The following is a 27443-nucleotide window of genomic DNA, read 5'->3' on the forward strand; positions in this document are numbered from 1 at the left end:
CAGAGGCTGAGATCATCACAGTTTGCTTGGATCGGGTGAATTTAAAATACCTGCTTTTAAATTCAGATTTAAAAATAAAATAAAAAAAATATTTCTTTTGGGGAAGATGCCCAAAATACAAATGCCCCAAAATAAAACGCCAAGTTACAGCCATGTTCTCAAAGCTTGAAACTCTAAAGCTAAAATGTTTCCTTTATCTTGAAAGGAAAAAAAAAAAAAAGTAATTATTTTGAGCAATGTGAAGTAAATTGTTTTCTGTTCTGAGGTTTTTGGTGGTGGTGGTGGCAGTGGTGTCTAAACAGGGTCTCACAGTGTCGTCCAGGAACTCACAGTCCTCCTGTTTCAGCCTCCTGACCACTGGGGTCACTGACGTGACCCACCACATCCGCCTTAGTTGTTTCTTGATCCTCAGTGGGTTTAAAAAGCTGTCTGGGAGTTAGGTTATTCAACCTCAGATTCCGAAATATGGAAGACACTTGTGGTGATGGTTCTTCAACCTGTTTGAACATAAAAATAAAGTTAATTTTATGAAAGCATACCTCGCCTCCCATATGCACTTCCATGGCCTCTGGCTGCTTCTGAAGAAAAGGATGCGTTCCTCACAACCCTTGAAGGATCATGCCTGCTTCTGCCCGCGGTGGCATCCCCTGTCCCTAGCTAAGGGTCTGACATGGAGGAGCGACTGTGCGTTGCCTCAAGACAGACATCTAACTTCTAAGAATGGGGAAAGGACCCACTGGACAGTTTGGGGACAAGACACGGAATTACAATGAAGGTTCACTGTACAAACGTTAAGAATTTCAAGATGATGCCAAGTCCCTAAGCGCACAGCCCTGCTCAACTGCCAGGCTGCCCACTCATGAAGACAGCTCTCCCGTGTGGTACATGAAGCATGGCAGTGGCATGACCATTTCTTCATGCTTCTGGTGATACCCAAGCAGCAGCAGCAGCAGCAGCTAGTTTTCACCACCACAGGAAAAAGGAAAAAAAAAATACAACTCATCTTCTTTAATACTCTATCTACATTGTAGAGACTGACTGTGGGTCATCAATAACCTGTACCAACCTGCCTGACGTTCTGGAACCTGGAGTTAGTCATGCGTTACGCTATGTGTTCCCATGAAGGCATGACTTAAAGGAAATAGTTAAGTCGGCAAGCTCTGATGAGTGGATTATCCTCTGCGAGATGGGAGAACCTCATCCAGCCATTGAAAGACCTTAACGGGAAAAAGCCCCTGCCCTGAGGAAGGCCGCCAGGATGCCTGCTTTCAGACTCATGCCCGCTGCCCTGAGGAAGGCCGCCAGGATGCCCGCTTTCAGATTCATGCCCGCTGCAGTGGCTTCTACGTCTGCCTCTACAAAGTTCACACTTGCGGGTCTCCACAATCGCTTGAGCAGGTTCCTTCCAAACAAGTCTGCCCTGACAGATGGACAGACAGACCACGCAGATGGCTCTGTCTCCGAAGAACTCTGGCTAATACAGGGACTAGCCTTCCCTTGACTGTTAACGATGGCCTTATCTAGCTTGCTTTTTTATTCCAATGTGAATTTAAAAATATTTTTCTGGAGATAATAGTTTTATCTGATAAACTTAGCAGTGTTCGCTGAGATAGCTACATCAAGAAGCACACTGCTACCTTTTTCTTTCCTATTCTCAAGGCAGGAAAGACATTGGGTCAACATTTTCCTTTGGGATTTTTTTTTTTTTTTTTCCCCAAAACCCAAAGCTACGAATGAAAAGCATGGAAGCAAGGAAGGGTTCAGTCGTTAGCAGTGTCACTGAGACCAGAATGTCATAGGGCCAGTGATAAACTATATACAATATAACGCTAGACCCCTAAGATCAGAATGGAACTCAAATGTTCCTATTGCCCAGTGCAGGAGAGTATCCATGGATCCATGGATTTGGTGATGTAAAGCTGCTGATGTGAAAAGTAACACTACACAGTAACTATGTTTCTAGTTGATGCCTTCAGAATGGTTTTTAGCATTAATTTAGGAGTGGTTCTCAATCTGTGGGTCACGGCCCCTTTGGGGGGGTGGTCAAACAGCCCTTTCATAGGGGCTGTCTAGGACCATCCATCAGTAAACACAGAAATGTACATTACGATCCACAGCGATAGCAAAATCACAGCTATGAAGTAGCAACAAAAATAATTTTACAGTTCGGGGGGGGGGGGGGATCACCACAACATGAGGAACTGTATTAAAGGGTCGCAGCATGAGGAAGGTTGAGAGCCACTGATTTAGTGTGACCCACTTAAAAATATCTTTTTAACCATAAATGAGCAGATGCCGTGGCCTCACACCACTCAGTCTTCCTGTGCACCAAGAAAAGCCACCATGACCATCTAGGTCGCTGTGAGCACATAATGATAACATTTGCACCACAATGGAAATGGCTGCCATAGGAGGCATTTCTCAAATTTATCCTCATAGGTCAGCCATGTATGCCTTCACGTGCAGAATTTAAATGCTAGCAATATGAATTTGAAGGTAGGACATACGGTTAGCCCTTGTTTCCGGATTTCTTAAAAAAAAAAAAAAAAAGAAAGAAAAAGAAAAGATATATTCATCTAGAGTTATGGAAATAAGTCTGTGATGTACTACAGTTCTGAATTTTGTTTCCTTTTTTTTACAGGGATTCCTGTAGATACTGTGTACTTTTGGCAGAGCCTGTGAGGAAGAACATCATCCCCTCCCGTGAACGAACTTTGGGTTGATGTCATCAGGCAAGGACATGATCCAGCACACAGCAGTCCCCAATTTCACCCTTAAGCTCACAGATCTGCAACACTGGCCTTAGCCAAAGCGGGACGACGGCTCTAGTAGACTCAGGACTTGGGCTGAGCAACACTGCCATTTTCTCTTTGTACCACCACGTGAAATCCTAACACCCCTCCCTACCCCTGCCCAATGTTGGCGAGAAGAAATATAACTCAAGAAACTTTTTTTTTTTTTTGGGAAGGCTCTTTCTTTAGAATTGTCCCTTTGGTGCTCTGATCAAATGCATAGTCCCAGGGCCTTTGCAAGCTTACTTTCAGGAAGAAAAGTTGTCACACTAAAAAGGAAATATCACATGAAATATCATATCGTCTCTGCACTGGGGTGCAGATTGATTCTTCCATTGCCACGGAAGAAAAAGGATAATCAGTTTCCCCACAACATTTGTCACTTACCCTTTTTACTAGTTCTCACTAACGACACCTGGATTCACCTTATGCCAGGTCAAGCACACATGCGTCACACACAGCCCAACCCCAGCTGTATCTAACTCATCTTCAGGACCCAATAGGCTTGGCCCCTCAGCCCTTTAGCACCTCTTCCCCTTGCCTGTTGTAAGCATCCTACTTTTAGCCTCATCACTGTACCCAGTTTCTTTATGCTAGGAACTTATTAATTCCCCAGTTTCTCCCTAATTGCCGTCCATTACACTAAGGTCAAGGTCACCTACTGGGATTTCAGTTGACAAGCACTTAAACATGTTCCTCCGGATCTCCACTCCCATCAGAAGAAAGGACAGTCTCTTTGGAGATTTCCCTGTCCATCAGTCAAGACTACCTGTATCTGCAGCCCTACCTCTCATTTGCATTCCTTGCTATTCCAGTGGCCTCCTCTGCTTCACCCCACAACTGAACTCTTTGTCAGGCCGACTCTTAGAGACCCTGTTACATGTCCCATACCTTCTTTGGCCAAGGGACATGAGTGTCACACTTTAGAACCTGGTCAGCATCTGCTCCTCATCCTCACTGAACCTCCCCTAGCAAATCTGTGGCAGGTACATTAACCAATGAGGAAAGCTCCCTTTGGAATCATGTTTAGATATGACTGTAACCCCTCGTCTCTAAGGTAGCACCTATTACTGCCTGCCGAAGGACAACTCTTAATTTCTCAAACAAGGTCTTTTTCATCTCAGTAAATGGCCCTGCTGTTTACACAAACTCTTTCAGCCAAAAAGCAGGGTATCCTTTGGAATTGTCCCCTTTTGCCTTCTCCCATCCAGCCACCCAGTTGACAGCTACCTCTCTAAACTATAAAGGCCACAAGGAAGAGATAAGAAAACATTTGATTGCCTTGGAGGGTTAGTGAACACAAACAGTAGATTGATTTAGTAGATTACAAAAGGTAACCGAGAGAAATCACATGGTACTAGGCGGGCGTGACGGAGCCCAGGAAGCCTCCAGTGTGCACTTAAGCCACAGAGAGCCTGTAGACAAGGGAACCGACCTGAACACCCAAGGGAGTGGAGCCTAAGAGGAGTATAGTAAGAAGGCAACGGGAGGGCAAACAGTTAGTTCCTCCTCCAGTAAGATGAAGATCTAAGGCAGGACATATCTAAGACAGGACATTCTATCTACCTAAGCTAGGTAGGGTGGAAAAAAAATAAAACAAAACTCTGAGCAGGACATTTCTCAATAGAGCTCCCTCCCTAGAGGTAGACTGGAAAGTGGAGGGAAGGTGAGGACAATGTGACTGTGAGACTTCAAGCTGTCAAGCCAGGAGAAGATGATGGATTGAGATGAAGGTCTGAGAGGAAGGTGTCAGGTTACGGTTCCAGCATGGCTATTTCTATACTTCCAGGAGCAAAGATACATGAGAGAACTGGTTCTTGAGTGCTCTTCAGTGAATCATGGTTACTCCTGTACCTGCCTGTAGTCAGCACAAGAGCGAAGAAGAGTCGCTTGCTTACCCGGAGTTCCCAGCATCTGCACTATGGCAGCCACTTCAACACTTGGGCCAAGGAGATGAGTGAAATTGAGAACACAGTATGTTCTCAAGGCTTTGGGGGAGATGTGTGGGAGAAGAGAGGTGAGAAATGGGGTAGACCTGTGAAGGCAGTTCTCCCATCAGATTAGATAAGGTCACGTGAACCAAGAGAAAGAGCCACGGAGCCTGTAGCAACAGTTAACCACTAAAGGCCAAGAGGGAGCCAAGAGTAAGACTGAAGGAAAGTCTCCAGAAGTCTGAAGAAGAACCAACCAGTCCGGGGGAGCTGTGGAAACACAGAGTGAGTATGGCCTGCAAAGCCAGGGGTAACTGACAAGGGAGGCGGGGTGGGGATTGGGGGCAGAGGGGGAAGGCAGGTAAGGTGTGCAAAGCGTTGTCAGGACTGCCATCTATCAGTTCATCAATCAACGGAAACTTCCGAGAGTGGCAGTCAGCCTCAGGAAGATGGCAGAAAAGAGCTTGCACCAAGTGGGCACAGAAAAGATACTTTGGAAGATGCACGACACCAGCCGCCTTGAGGTTCTGACAGAACGGTGATAAACTAATAGAAGTACCTGGTCCCGTCCAGGCACACTGCAGCTGGCAAGACTATAAGAAAACACAAATACAAGGGAACATCGCTCCTACCATACGGAATTTACTGGGGCTTTCTTCATCAAATGAAAAGCCGTCGCCAGTTCTTTTGGACCCTTTAGGCTGCGCTGACTCCTCGTCTGTATCCACATCGTTAAAAGAAGTCGACAGCCATCTTTCATCAATGGCGAACTTCTCCTTTGTGGCTGAAGACACTTCGCCCCAGGCGCTGTTTGTAGTAGCTACCTTGTCTGGGGTTCTACAGAGGGGAGATGCTGGAGGCAGCATGCCAGGTCTTCCTCCAACTCTAGGGCTTGAAGGCTGGGATGAGAAATGTGTTGGGGAAGCACTGCCGCTGTCGGAGAGCTTCTTCTGCAAGAAGTGTTTCAAACGTGTCTTCCTGGGGAAGCTGCGCTTCCGGATGGCGCTCCTGAGCTCAGACTCTTCCGCGATGACGTATACTCTGGAGCGGCCCCTGGTCACTGCGGTGTAGACGTGTTGCCAGTGCTGCCGGCCCGCCTTCCCCACTACATAGACCACTGTGTTCTCCTCGGATCCCTGAGAGGCAAAAACAAGTGCAAAGACTTAGCACGGCAGCTCAGTAGGGTGACTGAAGACGGCTCCCTGGGTGAGTGTGACCCTTCACAAAAGCCTCAAGTGTAGCTCAAGCCTCACTACCTAGCCTGGCAGGCACAACAGTACAGACAAGTAGAAAACCAGGACCCAAGGTTGCTCTGACTTCCACACATGCGCAGCAGCACCAGCATGCGCATGCGTATACACATATATGCGCATGCGTACAGACAGGCACAGAAAACTAAAAGAGAGACGTGTTCTTGGTACACTCATGTCCTTCTACCTGTGGACATGTGTGTCTGCATCAATCCCGCAAATCCATTTTATTCATTATCTCAGAACTAAGTTGCCAACATGAGGTTCTATGGGGCCACAATGGGCTCGTGGTGGCCCAAACAAACTCTAGAGACTACATTTTCCCTAACCAAAGACTTTGAAATGGCCGTACAGACCTATGTGGAAATGTGTTACACTAACACACTAATTATCGGCAAAGAAAAAGGATACCTAAATACGCAATAACAGGAGAATTACATAAATACGTATAGACATGACACGTGTGAATCGGTTCATTAAACACACTCACGCATTTGCAGGCACACATAGCAAGAGGCCTGGGAAATGTCTCTATCCATAAAGTGCCTGTCACCTAAGCATAGGCACCGGGTTTGGACCCCTAGAGCTCACATAGGAAAAAATATAACGGCAGTCCGTTCATACCTGTAACCCCAGTGCTGGTGAAACAGAGACAAGACCCTGTCTGGGGTTCACTGGCTAGCCAGACTGTCAAGCCCCAGGTGTAACCCCGGGGGTCTCTAGCTCAAAGAACAGGTGGGGAGCTATTGAGGACGCCAAACATTAACTCTAGCCTCCACATGCCTATGCTCACACATGCCTGAGTACATCTGACACACACATGACCACACAGACACGTATTCACATGTATATGCAAACATATAAGCATTTCCAAATGAAAACTATATATATATAATTATATATGATCAAAATTATATTAAGAACAACAACTCTTGCTTGCCAACAGAGAAGCATGTAACACACTACAAAGCATAAGGGCTGAGGAGATGGCACCCAGGTAAAGTGCCTTCCTCTCACACATGAAGACGTGAGTTCAAACCCCAGAGACCATGTTTAGAAAGGAAGACTCAAGGGTGTGTAATTCCAGCCATGGTGAGATGGGAGGAGAAGGTAGGCAGATCTCTGAAGCCTGGCGAAGCTACCCTAACTCTGGCAAAATCAGGCCAATGAGAGAGCCTGCTTCTACAAAGACTGGAAAGGCCCTGAAGAATTACACCTCAGATTGTCCTCTGACGTCTGCATGCACTTGTATACACACTTGTATACACACACACACACACACACACACACACACACACACTCTCTCAAGCACATATTTCTTCTGGAAAGAATTAAAATTTTGTATAATAGGCCTCTACGTGGCTGCCCTGTGGATTTTTTTCTTTTACTTCTATTGTCATTATTGCATTATTTACTTCATCAACATAAGGAAAAGAGAACACCGAGCCTTGGTTTTAAAAATTTAACAAAGCAAGAATGACATGGGAAAGAGAAATTCCCTGTGTCTCTAAGTGCCTGAGAGCAATCTCATGTTTGGGGGCTGCGTTCAGCCGATGCATTTTGATGGCAGCATAGCCACTACACAGCAGATGAGGGCGTGCTGTGAGCAGCACTCCAGCCCGGTCCTGCCAAAAGATGAGCCGCAAGAAGACAGCTCTTCACAGCGAGCTTGCCCATCTCCTCAGCCTCTACAAGACAGGCTACTCTTTCTCCAAAATGGATTTAAATGGCCCTCGACTCCATAGCCATCCCATACATCTTCGATTGACACCACTTCTTCCCTTCAAGTTTACATCCTGTATTCCTACACATGTCAATGTCTACCTCATCTTACCTAGTTCTCAAGCACCAATAACACTGAGGAAGAAAAAAAAACAGGAAAAATAAACACACATACACATAGAGACAGATAGATAGATAGATAGATAGATAGATAGATAGATAGATAGATAGATAGATAGATGATCGATATTTCATATATGTGTGTTTTATATATATATATATACACACACACAAATCTATGTGAACAGAAATATATCAAACACAGGATAGAAGTCACTTCTTAGCAAGATGGAGTGTGTGCCTGGGACTACTCGGGTACAAAATTTAAGTTGAGTAGGCATGCTCAAGAACTTCAGCGGTCAAATAATATTTTACTGAAATATTCTAGAATATCAAAAGTGCACAAAAGACACATAATAAATAAAATGCCAAAGCTTAAAGCCATCAGTGCAGTCCATGCCAGGCCATGCTGGAGATGCGAGGCTGGGGAGAAGGAAGGGTAAGGGTGGCTTGCTACTGTCTCAGTCCCTCAGAATAAAGAGAGCACTGCAGAGAACAGAATGTAGCGCATTTCCTGCGCTTCTGTGCCCAGAAGCAAAGGCTACAGGAGAGACGCCCAGAGTCCCAACTGTCAGGTACTAGGCACTAGGTCCCAGGTTGGGCAGAAGCTCTCAGAAAACAAAGCAAAATAACTCAGTTGGAAACTGAGACCTAACTGAAAAATTAAAACTAATAACAGCAAAAAAATGTGAGGTGCTCCATGTTGCGGTGAGCGCTGCCATTAACTCTGTCAACCTCTGGGGACCAGGAATCACCTGGGAGACATCTCTGGAGACTTCTGTAAGGGAGTGTCCAGATGGGGTGGGTCACTGACGTGGGAAGACCCACTGTAAATATGGGCCAGTATCCCAGAGTGGACAAAAAAGGAGGAGGAGAGCTGAGTTCCCAGCATTCATCTCTCTCAGCTTCCTGACTGTGGACACAGTGTAACCGGCTGCCTCATGCTCCTGCCTCTATGACCTCCCCACCACGAGGGCCTATACCCTCAGACCGTAAGCCCAAACAACCTCTGCTTCAATTGCTTTTGCCAGGAATCTTGCCGCATTGATGATAACGCTTACTTACACAATTGGGCATACACCCGCTCTGACCTGGAAAGTATGGATTGTCCTCGCCCAGGCGTGTTTTATCTGGCAGTTTGTCATTAGTTTACTGAAGTCCACAGTCACTTCCAAGCCAGCCTCGTTATTGATGGTCAAAAGTCTTCTTCTTTTCAAATCTATAACAGTTACATCCTGGGAGGAAGACAAAGAAAACGTTGCATATATCCCAACGTGCACATGGTAAAGATATTTCGGCTTAGGGTGCGACATAAAGTACAAACATTTACATTAAAAAAAAAAAAAAAAAAAAAGATTTTCCAAGTGCTTGGAGCTGAAACTGCGGTTGCAGTCCAAGTGTGTAGTTCTTGTCTGGCTCTGGATCTAATACCCAGAACAGAACAAAAAATAAAAAATAAAAAGAACTTGAAAAGGCTTAAAATCTGTACTTAGTTGAATGCCTTCACATTTAAATATTGAACAGAGATAGAAACTTCTGGTCCTTGAAACCTCTCACACTCTTTCCCTCACAGCCCTGTCAGGATATGTGAAGGCTGAGAGGGTGTGTGCCTAAGGCGAGTGAGCGCAGACAACTACTAAAGTTTCTACCTTGAAACTACAACTGAGGATGCACACGCCTTGTCTTTTGCTGTTCAAGCTTCCAACTTACTACAAAGACGATTCCTTTCCACATCTTTCAAAAAAAAGAAAACGTTAGAAAAAGCAATGCTTTCCCAGCTCAACTATTCCCCATTATCCCAGTGCATTCCAATACTAAGCCAGACAAGACATCGCTCAGAAGCTACAAAGCAATATTCATCGTGTATGAGGATGTAAGAAAATGTCTAATAAAGACACTTTGAACAAGAGCATCATCCCTGATATGATTAAATCCTGAACGAAGTCTAGGACCTTGAAAAAAAGAAAAACTATAACTGGCAAGCCTATTACTTCCCAATACTTACAGCTGTTATGAAAAATATTTCCCCGTTGCACAGCCGAATGCCACTTTCAAAATCCTGTTTGATTTTAGCATCAGCAGCAGGGACATCGCCAAAGCCTTTCCCATTGGCTTGTTTGTCATCGTCAGGGAGTAAATCTGCGAGGTATGCATTCCGGGTGCAACAGATTTTATCACCAACTCCAAAGATGAGTTTCTTCTGATGGTCTCTGCGTAGGAAGCGATCACACATCATCAAAGCCTGGAAGCCTCCCACTTCATTTTATTTAGCTAGTAACTCCACTCGGAGCCGACAGGAAATGACGTTCATACATCTTTGCATCATTTTGTTGTCCAAAGGCCAAGAAGTCAAGCTGTCTTAACTGTCACCTGTTTATTTTACACTCACCCCCTGTAGCCCCGAACACCTTTGACATGGACCAGTTGAACACTCTCAAGTTAGAAATGCCGGTGTAAATGGCCCATCCACTTTCTACCTCTGCTCTCCAGTTTCAGGTCTTAGAGTACTTCTATTATCATAATTACGGTACTGCCCTGTGAAAACAGTAGCACTGACTGGTGGCTTGTGCCAATCACTGCGAACGTACTACAGCTAATTTCTCATTCCGCTTATACTCAACCCTTTACGAGGCTCCTGTGTAAGCAGTTTCGTTCACACAAGTAGAAAGATGAAATTACCTGACAAGAGCATAGTTACTGGGACCACTATTACATGGGCCCAGCTGAGCCCCTTCTGGATCCTCTGTCAGGCCACCCAACCCAGTGCTCTTGTGGCAGGAGTTCCCGTATTCTACACTAGGCCAAGTGAGGAGCGCGTGCTGGCAGATACAAGACGGGGGAATAGGCTTGTATGTGGACGCAGAGTGACTTGGCTGCACTCTTTAATCCTCCGGTCACTCACAAAACTGCCCTCTGAGTGCAGCCTTAGAAATTCCCCTTATTCTCCACGTTCATCTTAAAGAAGTGGGAGGCTGCCAACCTGGACACCATGGAGAGAAATACTGGTTCCTTATTTCCCGTCTTCTCCTACTCCCTGCCCAAAACAATTCCTAATGATATATAATCCAGTTAACCAAAGAGACCATTATGCTTCACAAACTGGGGGACAGCGTGTGACTCTTGAAACGCCTGGCCCCAGGGGACAAATATCCATATAAACGCAAGAACGGCCAATCAAGGCACGAATGTCCCCTAAAGTGTCCGGCAGGGAGATGCTCACTTGATTAAGTGGCCTGTGTAGTGCATAGAGCAGCAGTCATTGATGAGGTCACAGTCTTGCCTGAAACACATGAAAATCGGAGTCACTTCAGTAATATGCATTACACGCTGGCTTATGTTTATCAACAATTTTATACTAGGGCTACCGGACTTTTAACTCACTGTTGTTGTGATACTGGGAATTTAACTGAGCGCTCTGGGCTTACTAGGCAAGCGTGCCAGCACTCACACCCCTGCTGATATAGCAGATCCCATGATCTGTAGACCAGGCTAGCCTCAAACTAAGAGATCTTCCTGCCTCTGCCTCTCAAGTGCTGGATTAAAGGCATGTGCATAACCATGCCTAGTTGGAAAAAAAGTATTTTATAAATGTTTAATCTTCACATAAAGTTTCGTCCTACCCACACTTCCTGTGAGACTGTAAAGTACACTGGATAGAAAACAGCCCTGTTCAGAATGCCTTCTGATGTGTCTAATGAAAAGATACTTTGAAGCAAAAATGAGAATTAATAATGAGAAATCACATGTATCTCCCCTTAAATACAGTGTACATTAATAAGTTTTGAAGTTTAAAAGTTGGATACAGTGCATTAACACATTATAAATGTTTTACCTTCTAAATGCAATAAATTGTGATGTTTTTGCACTTTCAAAGTCCTTTCCTTGAAGCAAAGTTTTAACTGCAGAATATAAATCTGGCAAAGAGAAAAAGGTTAACATGGAAAAAAATGTCAAATTATAATGCTATTTCTATGGGAAAAAAATTAGTGGGCAATTTCTACTAAGCAGCTTAGGTAAAATATCTCACCACATGAAATACAAGGTCACCATGAGAGCGTCTACATCATCCTCAACATGGGCCATGGCAATGAGAAGAACTTGAGAAAGGCTTTAAGCCCCTGAGGTACTGGTGGTAGTCAGGGTTTGCAATGTATAAGCTTAAATGGTACATCATATAATCATGAAGTATGACCATACTCAGAGCTGACTCTTAGCTGCTGCGGACCAGCTTTGCAATGCTGACGTATTTCTACATTGCCTCAAAAAGTGGCCACTAGCCTAACACCACGCTGCCCACCTTCACTTCAACTACCTCTTTTCTTCTCTGTCCATGTCTCCTATAATTCAACCACTAAACACTTAGCCCCAGCAGCAGGAAGAATTCTAGTGGCCTTCATGCCTTGCCAGCTCTTAAGTAATCTGGTCACTTATATTTCCCAAATGGGGCAGGTGGCCAGCCACCTCTGGTAGAGAGCACTGAGGATGGACTATGACGTCATCCACTTATAACTATTCCTTTCATCCCGTCCCGCTGACAAGCAGAGTTGCCTCAAATCTCTAAGTGCTTAGACCAAAAGTCAACATGTCTCACATGAAAGCAGAAATCAGAGTAGTGGGCGAGGGGTGCAGGTTAATCGGTAGAGTGCTGGCCCGCCCTGTTCAAGGCACTGGGTTCAGTCCCTGGTACCACAGGAATTAGGCATGGTGGCTGACTCACACTTGACCCCCAAGAAAAGGTCAGGAGTTTAAGGATATACATACTGAGATTGAGACTAGTCTATATGAGACCCTATCTGTAAGACACGGCAACTACAAAACCCCAACCAGACCCTCGGGAATGAGCTGGGCATAGAGGCACATGCCTGTCATGCTAGTGCGGGGAGCGAGGCAGAAGGAGATCAAGGTCAGTCTCAGCTACATACCAGATTCAACAGCAGCTGACGCAATATGAGACCCTGTCTCCAAAAAAGGGGGTTGAGGGGCAGGAAGGTTGCAGGACTTTGTGTATTATCTAGGGGCAGATGAGCCATGGGCTGCTATGGTGCACAAAGTCAGCTGCTCACCTCGCCCTTTGTCTCTTCAAGGAACAAAAGATACTCTCCAGAAAATAGCTGACTTCAGACCACGCCCAGTGCACCCTGGCTTGCCGGAGCAGAAACTTCCAAAGGCCTCCCATTCTGCACCTCGTTTTCCTTTCTGTCTCGTAGACCCACATGCACTGGGCATTTTATTGATTCTACAATATACATTTTAGCACCTCTGAACTTCAAGCCCAGTCTCGGATCCTGTCTTGGGTCTCTGCACTTTGTAACAATGGGTACAGTTTACTCCGTAACTTATGAATGAGAAAGTGCTATGAGCCTCACTGAGGAATATTTACCCACTTTTCTTCAGGAAAAGATTTAATTTTCCAGAACTTGTTTTTTTTTTTTAACATTAAAACAACCAGCTAAAGCTCTGCTAGCACTCTGAAGCAAACAACTTCTTTTCTTTTTAAAAGTATATTCTCATGAGCTAGGGATGAGGGCATAGATTATCTCAGGACTGAGGAGGTGGAGACAGGCGGATTAGGAGTTCAAATTTAGCCCAGACAACAGAAGACCCTGGCTTACTCAAACAAAAAGCACATTCTCTGTAATATACAGGACAGGTACCAAGCTATAAAACAATGCTTGAGATGAGATACACGCTATAGAGCTGCACAGGAAGCAAGCGATGGAAAGCCTGCACCTGCTCCTCTTGTCTGTAATGGTGCCTGTGTGGGTTATGCTGTTTGAGGATAAAGAAGAGCTATGCGATTTAATTAAAACCTGTAGCTCATAGATTTGCATCTTCTTATCCAATTTATATAAAACTGAAATGAATGATGGCATTAGACAGGCACACGATGGAAGACAGACTTGGATGTTTTTGAAGCTACATGCCGACTTGGTTTCCCAGTGCGGTGAGGTGGGGGAGGCGGCTGAGTGAAGACGGCGTATCTGTGAGAACCGTAAGCAGCTACCGTGGATTCTCAGAAGAGTCGTTTAAGTCACTGCGAGTCTTTACTAAAAACCCTTATGCTGCCCTTTAAAGTTTGCTAAGTCACTTCTCGATCTAACTCAAGAGCGAGAGAGCCTCACTACCACTCTGCTTCCATGTCCATTGCTGCGCTAAGATGCCAGAAGCATGGAAGGCGAAGACGGAACTGAATGTGTCTGGCTTACAGGAAGGACATCAGAGAAGGAAGCCAAACAGAGTCTTGAGGCAGGCACCGTCGAGGCAGCCTGCCTGCTGGCTCACTTGGTTCTCGCTCGGCTAGTTTTCTTACACAGGCCAACACTACCTTCACGGGGGGTGTGCCACCCACGGTGGCCACCTAGGGTGAACCCTCCCACTGCCACGAGTCATCAACACAAGCCCTGACAGACATGCCCACCAGCCACGAGATCTGGGCAGGCCCCCAACCGAAGTTCTCTTCTCCCGACTCCAGGCTGTGTCTTCTAAGACAACTATAACCAAATATAATTGTTTGCCATAACCAATTTAATGACATTTATTAGTACTTACATAGTGATTTGTAATATGGGTGCCCCTCCCCCAGCTCCACAGGCACCAAAATTCTGACTCCTATTTCACACGTGGCGAAGTAACATGAGTGATGTGCTTGAGGGAGAAGACCTCGTATCCCACGCTCCTTCTCAACTCTGACAAGTTGACATTTTAGTACCCCAAATTACACGTGATGTTTATCTGCTTAAGAGTTATGCATATACTCAAAGGAAATTTTTAAGAGGAAAATTTCACTAAATAAAGCTTACATTCTTATTTTGGATTGCCAGGGCTCTGTACACAGTATCATTTCCGGCCACTTACTGGCTCGTCAAGTATTTAATGAGAGTCCTTACACGATGTCAGGAACTTCCTGACAGAACTCCTAGAGCAGCGGTGCTCAACCTGTGGGGCGTGACCCCTTCGAGGGTCAAATGACCTTGCCACAGGGGTCGCCAAAGACCATTTACATTATGATTCATTACGGCGACAAAACTACAGTTATGAAGTAACAACAAAAATATTTTTATGATCGGGGTCACTACAATATGGACTGGATTAAAGGGCCACAGCGTTAGGTAGGCTGAGAACCACTGGTCTAGGGTCGTCTGCTTTTTGAGAACTCCTAAGCTGTTTTACTTCCAGTATATTCTGTTGTTCATTGGCAACACCTACCTTTAGCATCCGGTAACATACAGCTAGTCATGTGATAACAATGTTACAGAGCTGAAACACTGACAGGCACGCCTACGTTAACACTCACTAAATCGGTGATCGCCGTTAGGCGACGGAGAACTGCCGACCTCTTCAGGAAGTCTCACAAAAATAAATGTCTGCTCTTGAATGGAGACAGGTAAGGTGGGAGCGTCACAGATGTTTAGCTCCGCATCAAATTCTGGAAACTGGCGTCTGGAGATTCTTAAATAAAGAAAAAAAAAAAAGCATGTCTCATATTACCATCCACAGAAGTGTCTTTGCGTGTGACGCAGCCTAATGCCCGACAATAATCCATACCTGTTTGTGGGTAACAGGAGGAAAGGGCATTCGATTCATTTTATAATACATTCATTTTATAATAGACGAGAAATAATTATGAGATTTCAGTATACTTGGCAATCACTTCCTGCCCCCCACCCCCGACTACACGCAGAAATGATGATACAGTGTGTTATGCACCATGCCGAGAACCAGAGCACTACAAAGCACAGGACGCAGGTCTTCTCCTCACTCCCCAGGTCAGTGATAGGAGACAGAGTCAAATTTCCTGGGTTCCCAACACCACAAATGCAGACCGCCAAAGCTGGGCCCGGATGCTCCACATGTCTATGCATGCTATAGCTCTCTGTGTGTCATATCTTCTGTATCTTGCAGGAAATAGGAGCCCTTCCCATATGTTACGCCGCATGCTTCTCCCATGTTCTGTGTGTGAGCTCCCTGTTTTCCCAGCTGAGCCAGGCACCGACACCTGCCTGCTTGTTCTGCCTCGCCATCTTTCTTTCTGCTAAGTATTTTTTTTTTCCAGCCAATCATATGAGAAAACACAGCAAGGTTCAAGCGCCTCGTGACAACGAGGGCCTCTCGTGAGGTCCTGACTGAGTCTAAGAACAGACTTAGCAGAGGTATCAAGGTGCAGTGCCCTCAGTGCCACCGTCAGCCATCCCAAGAAGCAGGGAAAGGAAACAGCACGGAAGGAACCTGGCTGTTCTTGCTGGCAGGTTGAACTGGAAGTTTCCAGCCATCAGCACAGATTTCCTATTTGGCTTGTGACCCGGGACATGGAACACACTTCCTCTAGTATGTCACAGAGATCCCTTGGTCGGCAGTGCTGGAGGACGGTGATGAAATTAAAGTGATGACCAGAAGCTCAGCTCGAATAAAAGGCTGCTGAGCAGGTTGCTCAGAAATGTGCCCGAGTTTTCCGTGAAGTCAAGTCCTAATTGGGTAAGCTTCTGTTTCTTCCAGGTTTGACAGACTAACTAAAAGGACCTACCAAAACTGAGGCAGCAGTAAGAAAGTTTCAGGAAAAGAATAATTATGTAATTAGCAGGGCGGTGGTGGCGCACGCCTTTAATCCCAGCTCCTGGGAGGCAGAGGCAGGTGGATCTCTGTGACTTTGAGGCCAGCCTGGTCTACAGAGCAAGTTCTAGGGCAGCCAAGGCTACACAGAGAGACCCTGTCTTGAAGCAAACAAACAAAAAGAGTATTATACATGCCACTCCATTATTTTTGAGGTTTTGACATCAACTACCCCATCCCTACCAACCCTACAGTGCCCGGTCCTATCGAGGGTGGACATGGCCATACCAAAGTGGGTTTTGGTATATTCAAGGTGCTGGTGATGTACAACTGAGCAAATGTACAAATAGCAAAAACAAAGAGTTCATAAAAGACTGAAAATCAGCAGGGCGTGGTGGCACACGCCTTTAATCCCAGCATTCGGGAGGCAGAGGCAGGCTGATCGCTGTGAGTTCAAAGCCAGCCTGGTCTACAGAGGGAGTTCTAGAGCACCCAAGGCTACACAGAGAAACCCTTTCGCGAAAAAACAAAGTAACAACAACAAAAAAAAAAGTGAAAATCAAATATAAAATGTGGCCCAGTGAATGAAACCATGTCTTAGTATTCCATGGTCCCATTACACCTGCAGATTCTAATATCTTAAGTCACAAAACAGTAATAGTCCCAATTCTCCAGCATCCTGAATGTGGAGGGCGCCAAAGGCTTATACAAACACTGAGGAGGAGAACTCTTTCCACTGAGGAGTGGAGGCCTTAGAGGCCACCAGGACTCATCTCAGAGTCAAATCCTACACTAACTTTTTTTTGCTTTGGGCTTTCCTTCCACAGAAATTATCAGAAATTTCTTTTCCAATTCTCCTTTGAATATAGGACTCATTTCTAAATCTATGCTGCCGTGGGCATAGCCCAGACTCTGAGCTTAACACAACTTTAATTCCCGTATAGTTTTCCCTGTGTATCACCTGCAGGAGGTGGTTTCACAATCTCCCTATCATAAGTGAATATTCAAGTCCCTGTATAAAATGGCAGCGTAGTTTCCTATGACTTATACACCTCCCTGTTTATTCCAAATCAATCATCACTAGATTGTTTATGATACCTAATGCAATGTAAAAGCCAGATAAATGGTCATCGCAGGGTATCATTAGGAGGTAGCAAAGAAAACAGTCTGTATATGTTCAACACACATGAAATATTTTAAAATATTTTACCATCTGGTTAGTTGTATGCATAGGTATGGAACCCACAGATACAGAGAACCAAACATATGTGCTTTGAAAGACAAGAAATATACCCACTCTTAAATTTAAGCAACAGCTTATACTGGGCCGGTAATGAAAGATGCTAACTTTGGTTTTCTAAGCATGGTAACAGGCGTCTACTAAAAGGTTCAAACATGCTTTCTAAAATGATAAAGTAAATCCCCATACTAAATTGTACTGATTCAAAGGCTTTAAAACGACACTTTATTCATAATTCAGCAGAGATAAAAACACAGGAACTTTGACTTATCATACCTTGTGGCATTGTCCACAATCAGCTGGGACTCTGTCCTGTGGTTGGTCTTCAGTTCAATGGCACACTGCCTTGACTTCAGAGTCTCAAAAACATCCTTCAGCACGCTGCCAGGTTCAATACTAGGTAACTGTCTAATATCACCTAAAGGGGTGGAGGCATAAAGAAGATTTTATTTAACTAGGATTCTAAAATGTGTAAATTGTTTTTATTATGCCAATTGCGATATAGTTAATTGTAGACATCTTGTAACTTGTAAAAGAACCTCTGAAGCCTTTATGTAAAAATTATTTAAGAATATTAAATATCCTAGAAGGAATAGGGGTTAAATGTGATCAAAATACAACATATGAAATTCTCAACAAAAATGAATTCTTAATACAATATTAAACATTTTTAAGCATACTAAATATTTTTAAGTCAAATGAAGTTGTGTATGACATAAAAATATGTGTGATAATATAATAAGGTAACAAATTTTTTAAGATTTATTTATTAAGTATACAGGGTTTTGCCTACACATACGACTGCAAGCCAGAAGAGGGCACCAGATCTCACTATAGATGGTTGTGAGCCACGGTGTAGTTGCTGGGAGTTGGACTCAGGACCTCTAGAAGAGCAGTAAGTGCTCTCAACCTCTGAGCCATCTCTCGAGCCCACTAAGGTTACAAATTTTTAATCAATCTCCTTTTACAACTGTGATCCAGGAAAACCACTAGCAACATATACTTTAGAACATGTCTAAAAATCAGACCTCAGATATTTTGCATGTAGTGATTAATTTACTCTGTCTCACTGTGTTACAGAACCTGATGGGGCCGTGGCCTCAGATGCATAACCCAAGCCTACTAAGCATAAAATGAGTTAGCCGAATCAATGCGAAAACAGACAAATTCCAGCTGCCTAATGACAGTGCTTTAGACTGCTAAAAATCTTAGTATGATGCAAAGAGCAAACTCTAGAGAAAAGAAAAATATATGTTGGGTGAAAACTCAGAGAACGCTTAAGATGTTAACAGACTCAGTTGCTTAACAAACATCCCAAATGCCTAGAATAAATGGTATTTCTAGACAATCCCATTACAATTAAATCACAGAATGGACAGTTCACTAAAACTCTCCAGAATCTAACTAAATCTCACCAGATTAAGAGGCTGGTGAGGCCTAATTTGAGTTATTAGCTTAGAATCATAAAGTTAAAGTGACCTATAATTAACATTTTTTTATTATTTCCAAATTATCTATATCCTGATTTAGTCTAGCTTGGACATTTTTACTATTTCCATAGCTATTACTCAAGCATTAAGCAATAGCCTATCACATGCTATCTCATTCATCCTGGCCTGCCAACACGCTGGCCAGAAGACCCACCCAGGCTGGCAAGGGCAGCAGACGGGCTTAACTCAGTAGCTGTGCTATGGGCTGTGAGGAACGCTCCCCACCTCCAACAAACCAAAGCCTGGAGTGACATCCACAGCACAGCACCTGCGGTGTCTACACTAAACGTGCAAAGCACTCTTGGTGTTCTAACTTACCGAGGATTATAAGCTTCGACAGTTGGGAGTGCTCACACAGTAACTTTAAAACCGATCTGAAGATTCCTACAGACACCAAACTCCCTTCATCCACAACCAGAACTCGGACTGCGGAGAATTTCCACGGCTTGACCGCCTCATTCTTTTGCCAAAAATAGAAGCTATAATTGACCTATAAATAAAAGGTGCACACATAAAAGAAATCAGGTTGCAGGTTAACAAGCATGAGGTTTTAAACATAAAGCTTACATGATGGGGGGGGAGTATAAAAACATAAGGGGGAAAAAGTAAAGAACATACCAATTATTGGGATGAACGGACAGAAAAAGATGAATTTTAAAAGTCTTAAACTGTAAAAAGCTCAAAAAGGTTAAAAAAAGGTTTCCCAGTGAGCTTTGAGTTTAAGTTAATAAATAAGTATCAATCAAAGTTCCCTTGCAAAAAACAAACAAACAAACAAACAAAAATAACCTTAAGACTTCTCCTACTGCTCTAAGCCAGAAAAATGTGTCTATTTCTTTTCACTCTCAAAAAAACCTCTTGGGGGTGGGGGCTTACAAACCCTTGAGTCTAGGCATGTAGGTTAGTAGCAAAGGGCCTGCCTGGTATACACAAGACCCTGGGTTTTATCTCCATGTGTAAATACAAACGAAGAAAAAACTCACAAGCAGATTACTTCTGAACAAGGAGCAAAGATGATTTTTAGGAAAATGTTTTTGTTTGTTTGTTTGGTTGGTTGGTTTTTCGAGACAGGGTTTCTCTGTGTTAGCCTTGGCTATCCTGGACTCGCTTTGTAGACCAGGCTGGCCTTGAACTCACAGCGATCCGCCTGCCTCTGCCTCCCGAGTGCTGGGATTAAAGTCGTGCGCCACCGCGCGCGGCTAGAAAAAAATTTTTTTTTTAAATTTATTTATTCTTATTACATCTCAATGTTTATCCCATCCCTTGTATCCTCCCATTCTTCCCTCCAGCCCCCCCCCCCATTTTCCCATTATTCCCCTCTCCTATGACTGTTCCTGAGGGGGATCACCTCCCCCTGTATATGCTCATAGGGTATCAAGTCTCTTCTTGGCAACCTGCTGTCCTTCCTCTGAGTGCCACCAGGTCTCTACAGAGAAATGTTAAAGGCTTTTCCCAGACACGGCATGCTTACCTGACACAGCGTGTAGGCCGGAAGATCAGTTTTCTGCCTCAACAAGCCAGCTGCTTTCCCTGTAGGCGCTGTGAGCAGAACTTCGATAGCCTTGTCCACCCCTGCAGGACTCTGCTTAGCAAAGGCAAGCCACTCTTCTGGGGCATCCTGGTCTTGTTCAAAATCGTCACAAGCTTGCTGCACTTCTCTCTCTTCCAAACACCTGACATGCTTGAAAAGACGGCTGACAATGGTGGTCTTCCCACAGCCACCCTTCCCGCTGAGGACAGTCACAGCGTTGGAACAAATCATGTTCAACGCAGCCACCTGATCCTGGTCCAGTGGGACGTCATCGAGTTCGTCATCCATTTCACCGTCACCATCACTCCTCACGTGGTCACCATTTTCCCGTGGGCCTAACACACTCTCGCCCTGGGCTAGCCCCACTTCATCTGGCTTCTTTCCTTCCGCTTCCTCGGTGCTTCCGGAATCGTTGGGCTTTCCTTTGCAAATGGACGCCAGAACGTTCTCCACGTCCACTTTTAAATGCCACGGGGGTCTGTTCATCAGGTCACATATGGAGGAGGCGATGCCTTGCTCGGCCTCGTACAGCTCAGAAAGGAAGACGCAGTCTTTCTCAACGGTCACCACGTCAACGTCCCGCAGGAACGCCAGAGACTGACAGGCTTCCTCGAAGGACATGTAGTCTGACAGCCCTGAAGTGAAGCCTTTCGCTTCAACACACGTGTGCCCGTCTTCTCTACATGCCTGCCTCAGCTTAGAGTATGTGACCAGTGCGTGCTTCTGCAGTGGCGTCATGAGCCGGAGCAGGGAGGGGCACTGGCTGAACGCTGTCCAGCTGGCCTCGCAGCGCAGAAGATTCAGCTGTCTGTAGGTTATCTTTAAGAAGAGAGAGTTCGGGATGCCTCACACACACTGTACACAGTGTGGCACAGGGTGGCACAACTACAGGTGAAACTATGCTACCGTAAACATTTCCAAGCTCTAGAAAAATACGTGTTTCCACAAAACTTGGGGAAAAGGTTATGCAGCTAACACATCATTAATGGCTTGGTTTGGTTTCATTTACTGCCTTACAGTTAGGCAGCTCTGTAATTTCCAAAGCGCAGTTTTCAACGTCAAACAACGCTACCTGGCTTAACACACACATAAATACGCACCCGGGGAAATCCCCTGATTTAGTCTTTCCCGAGTCTCCTCAAGACAACATCACTATCTTCCTGGAGCACTGACTTTGCATTGTATTGTTCATGCTTCCCCCTGAGTTTTTAGAAAACCCTTTAGGATAACACTTATTAAATCTTTACTGTGAATTAGAGCTCGCGCCATCATCCTGACAAAGGCTTAGGGTCTCGCCTGCGGAAAGAGTTGCAGCACACGCTTCATTAGTCAGTCCGACTGAGTCAGTGTTTAACATGAAACATGTAAGTAAGATTCCCGACAGAAAGGCACCCTGTGCTGACCCCACTTTTGTAGGGGCCTTTGCACATACTGGGAAGTGAATAGCTGCCTTATTTGCTTGGCTTGCTTGGTTTCCCATGTGTCTATGGGTAATTTTTCCAAAAAACAAACAAAAATAACAACATCAAAATAAGGCATTTCACTTCATTAACATTCACCTCCATTAATTTCACAGAGACACCTTGCCGAGGCCTCCTTTTACAGATTGCCTAGTGTTCCCTCAAAAGTCAAACACTGAAGTCCCTCCTGCCTCAGAATGTCACTCCATTTGGACACAGTGCTTTTCACAGAGGCGGAGAGATAAATGAGACCATGGCACTAATGATACTGTCCGATTGGACCTTAAACTCCTAAGATTGGTGTCCTTCAATGAAGGACAAATAAGCACACAGAAGTAAGTAAGCGAGCTAAGCTTAAATTCCCCAGCGAGAACTCTTCCTGCAGAGAAGAGAAAACTTGTAGATACCAGGATGAGGGTACAGAGAGTCCTGAGCCATGATCCATCCCGTCCCCATGTGTAATTTCTGCCTTTCCTTCCTCTGCTGTCCCTAAGTCTAGAACCGCTCTGGAGAAGGTCATCCAGGGGGTACCTCTATTTTCTTGCTAGGATGGGAGGCAGAAACCACTTAGTTCTCACACCAGAGATCACTCAACTCAATCAACTGTGTTTTCCTTTGGAGAACCACTTTAGGGCCACCAAGATTTAAAGAACCCATTGCATTCCGGCACTGTTTGGGCTTTTACATGGCGCTTTCAACCCTTGAGCTCCGACAATAAGAACAAATACGAACTTCCTTGTAAACGGTGTTATTGTGCCACGTAACAAGCAAATAACAGCAGGATGTACCTGAGAATATACCTCTTCAGAGCCATACTGGAACATGGGACAGTGGCCTGCAGAGCAGAAAGGACTCAACAGATTCCTTTTGTCTTCAAGGGGACTGACACATATGACAACTAAGTGGCCGAGAAGGGTGTCACATTACATTACATTAGATGATTAAAATGACAGTGATAATCTGAACAGCGTACATCTTGCTATTTTCTTTCCTGTTTATTATTCAATTGATTTCCTTGTTTATTGACTTTATAGCTCTGTCAGAATTCCAGACAGAAGACACTTCTGTTTACCTGTAACACGTGAGGAAAAAAAAAAAAACCTGCACTCCATCCTCATAAACTCTCCAGAGAAAGACAGCCAAACATTGCCAGCTTTGAAGAACTCTGCCTTATACAAGCTTACAAAAGGCTGAATAAGCGTCTTACTTACCCTCCTGAAGCCAAGCTTCCACGGCTGTGTACCCAATACCTCTTCAATCTTCTCCAACACCCCTTCAGAACATGAGGTGAGGAGCCTTCTAAAATGTCGAGGGAAAAGCACCGGTAGGAATTCCATGACTTTTGGGAACTGCAAAGCTGTCGTTACACTTATAAATGGGACTGCAGGAGATCAGGAGAGAACAAATCAAAATACACAAGTGAGCCCAGAAAGACAGACCTGGAGAGCTTTCTCTCCTAGTACAATCAGCTGAAGACTCCTAAACCTGAAGGATTACGCAATGTACCTGCTGAGGAACTAAAGACAGCTAAGAGAACAATTCTACGAAGACGATGACTTCTCTTGTTATAAACACCAAACTTTTATTGTTATGCACTGACTGCTTCTTTGCCTTTTATTCTAAGTACAACATAATCAGAAGAATAAACCTGGAACGCATCCTAGAAGGGTAAATTTTAAACCAAGCACAAAAATAAATCATTTACACGTTAGCCTTTACAATTATTTTCCCAACTGCAATGATGATTCTTTTGTCCTCAAAGTCATCTTGACGGCTATGCAACAATTCCTTTCCTTTCATTATGAAAGGCAATGTCTTTCTGTAACACGGACGCTCAGATAGAAAACCAAGTTTGGGAGCTAATTTTAAGTCATTTGGAACTGGAGTAGCTCTACAATTCCAGAGCTTTCCTTTCTCTTCAGTCCTCTTAAAAAGAGGGACAGCTGAGTTCTATCTTGGGTACTCTCCATGAACCCGAAAGTCAAGGAGGAGGGGGGGTCACAGTTTCAAGGTGGAGGCTCCCGGATTGAACATGGCCACACAGGATCCTTCCACATTGCAGGAAAGAACACCAAACGCAACAGCACAATTTCATCAAACTGACTTCCAAGGGGACCTAGACATGCCCAAACTTTTGACACTGGAACATGCTGTCACCTAAAAAGTTTATGACTTAAAACTAAACAACTGAGTCACAAATAAATAAACCTCAGGTCTTGGGTCTGTTTGTTTGTTTGTTTTGGTGTTTTGTTTTGTTTTGAGACAGGGTTTCTCTGTTTTAGCCCTGGCTATCCTGGAACTCACTCTGTAGACCAGGCTGGCCTCAAACTCAGAGATCCGCCTGCCTCTGCCTCCCAAGTGCTAGAATTAAAAGTGTGCCCTGCCACCACCACCCAGCTAAATATCACTTCTTAAGTAAGGTAATTTCAACTTGAGCCACATAGCTATCCCTGGCCACATGTGGCCTACAGGCTGTGGGTAGATTTTGTGTCCTTCATCTGAAATGCCTGTGAAAAATATCTGGGGCTTTTATTTTATTTTAAATATTTAATTTAGTGTTCTGCATTCCAGAAGAGGGCACCAGATCACATTATAGATGGTTCTGAGCCATCATGTGGTTGCTGGGAGTTGAACTCAGGACCTCTTGAAGAGCAGTCAGTGCTCTTAACCTCTGAGCCATCTCTGCAGCCTGGCTTTTTGGCTATTTATTTTGTAATAATCTATAAGAAGCCTTGGGGATGGGACTCATTTGTTTTTCATATGCACCTTAGACACACGGGCTGAAAATAACGCTATAAAATAAGTTAATAATTATGTGGGTAAGACAGAGTTCATGTCTATGGATCAGAAAATGTCACCTATAGTGTCCGGCCCATGCTCAGAAACTTTTACAGTATGGAGCATTTCAGATTTTCAGATTAGAGATGCTCAATTTATCCTGTGCAAGACACAGCAAGAATTAACAGCTGAAATACTGTAGTCACTGAATGTCTGGATGACACAAAAATTCACCAATAAAAATCATACTTACATGATTTTTCTAATTTCACCACATCATCTGGTAGCACATCCTGCTCGTTTTGTGTAGACCGTGGTTTACTCTTCTTTCCAGTTTCTCTGTAGAAATTTATTAACGTTTCCCGGAGATTTTCAAAGTTTAGACTTTCATAGCCTGGCACTTTATTTACCCACTTTAAAAATGTATCTATGCGCTCAGGGGCAAATTCACATTCTTTAAGAAAAAGCGAACAGACATGCTTTTTCTGACCCAGTGGCGCTATGTCGGGCTGTAAAAAGTATGACGGAAATCCTTGGACTTGGTAGCTGTTGGATCGCACAGGTTTTAATACCTGGACCTTCACCCGCCACCACGCACCTCTGAGTGGGAAACGTCCATACACGGTACATTTCTCTTTAGTATGTTCATCGGGAATAGAAACTAGAGGAGGAGGGAAAGAGAAGAGGAAATTTGCAAACTTTCCCCACTACTCACCTCTCTCTAATACACACACACACACACACACACACACACACACACACACACACACACACATACACACGCAGGCAGCACCTCATACAGATATCCACCGACTCTGCCCGGATGCTGCTCCAACTACGCATTCTGGAGGTAAGCACAGAGCAAGCCATGGATTTGCTCTTCTAAATCCAGTCTACCCGCCACCATCGCCTCAGTCTATGCCAGCCTTTATGCAGGACTTAAATAATGTACCATGGAGATCTCCGCTCACACAGAGCTATTCAGCTCTCTCAACTGTACTTGCTTCTCCTGGCCGGTTCCTTCGGTTACTATAGAGCTCAGCTCAGCTCACATCTTCTGCAAAGCCTTGCTGGACCGTATGCATATCACTTCTCCAAGCGCTGCCTAGTATTCCTTGTAAACAGGAGGCTGTGGTTACTTCTGTGGTTAAAGAATGGCCACCTAAACTGGCCGTGGTGGCGCACGCCTTTAATCCCAGCACTCAGGAGGGCAGGTGGATCACTGGGAGTTCGAGGCCAGCCTGGTCTACAAAGTCCAGGACAGCCAAGGCTAACACAGAGAGACCTTGTCTCGAAAAACCAAAAAAAAAAAAAAAAAAAAAAGAATGGCCTTGTGGTACTTCCGTTGACATGGCAACTTCATCATTTTCTCTCCCTGGTGCTGTCCCAGTACCAAATGCTTGTCCAGGATAACCAGTTGCACTTCCACCACCATGGAATCCTAACAGTTAATTGCCACACACGGTCAGCAGCTATTACTCTACTAGACCATGCAAATACAATGTGTGTGTATGTGGTGTGCGCACGTGTGTGTGTGTGTGTGTGTGTGTGTGTGAATGTGTGGGCATGTGTGTATGTGTATGTGTGAATGAACGGACAAATGTGTATGTGTGCATATATGCATGTGTATGTGTAAATTTGTGTGTATATACAAGTGTATCTGCATGTGAATGTAGATATGTATATATATACATACATACATACATACATGCAGGTGTGTGTGTGCTTGTATGTATGCACGAGCGCGCACGCGGCCGCTTTCTCAAGATTTCTAAAGAACAACTTCGTCTTTGATTCAGACAGGCAGTAATAATTAAAAGATTCTGTTTCTCGCGCACGCGGCCGCTTTCTCAAGATTTCTAAAGAACAACTTCGTCTTTGATTCAGACAGGCAGTAATAATTAAAAGATTCTGTTTCTGAGCCGGGCGCGGTGGTGCACGCCTTTAATTCCAGCACTCGATGGCAGAGGCAGGTGGATCTACAGAGCGAGTCCAGCACAACCAGAGAAAGCCTGTGCCGAAAAACAAAACAAAACAGAACAAAACAAGATCCTGTTTGTGGGTAGGAATATGGGCACCGTATCCATTTCCTCGACTGTAAAACTACCTACAAGAACTGTTAACATTAAATGAGATGATGTATGTAAAAAGCAAGCTTAACGCGCAGTATGTGCTCCTAGTCACTGCCATTATCACATGTTCAGTAAGGTGAAGGAGCCAGGCCATGCCACGGATCTGTCAACTGCAGTGGAAGACCGGCGCCGGGCAGAGAGAATCGAAACTGCTCTGAACCCTGCCAAGCCGGCCCAGCCGGCGCTCGCTCACCTCGGATGCGCCCGGGGAGGCTGCCCGCCTTGATGCCGCCGCTGCAGAGTTCCTCGGCGTCCACAAACTCCGACTCCAGGTCCCCTTCATCCTCCTGCACACAATCCTCCTCCTCGTCGTCGCCCTTATACGGGTGCAGAGGGCCCAGCAGCTCGCGCAGGAGAACACAGGGCCCAGCCATGCTCCCTTATGCGAGCTCACCCCAAAACAACTCCATAAAACACCGCGCGAAACCCAAGATTGCAATCAGCCAATCA

General features: G+C 44.7%; 1 protein-coding gene across 1 annotated transcript; it reads right to left on the reverse strand.

Moving 5' to 3' along the window:
• Positions 1 to 322: 322 nt before the first annotated feature.
• Positions 323 to 27443, reverse strand: Helb (DNA helicase B). The gene is made up of 13 exons (XM_051170417.1): positions 27187 to 27443; positions 25115 to 25522; positions 23295 to 23464; positions 20564 to 21442; positions 19411 to 19582; positions 17879 to 18020; positions 15110 to 15264; positions 11648 to 11729; positions 11036 to 11095; positions 9821 to 10025; positions 8907 to 9050; positions 5356 to 5859; positions 323 to 497 (listed from the first exon to the last, which is right to left on the reverse strand). Exons 1-13 carry the CDS (start codon positions 27365 to 27367, stop codon positions 327 to 329), a joined length of 3273 nt encoding a protein of 1090 aa, XP_051026374.1. The 5' UTR covers positions 27368 to 27443; the 3' UTR covers positions 323 to 326.

Source organism: Acomys russatus, chromosome 28, assembly GCF_903995435.1.
Source record: "Acomys russatus chromosome 28, mAcoRus1.1, whole genome shotgun sequence".
Taxonomy (NCBI): Eukaryota; Metazoa; Chordata; class Mammalia; order Rodentia; family Muridae; genus Acomys; species Acomys russatus.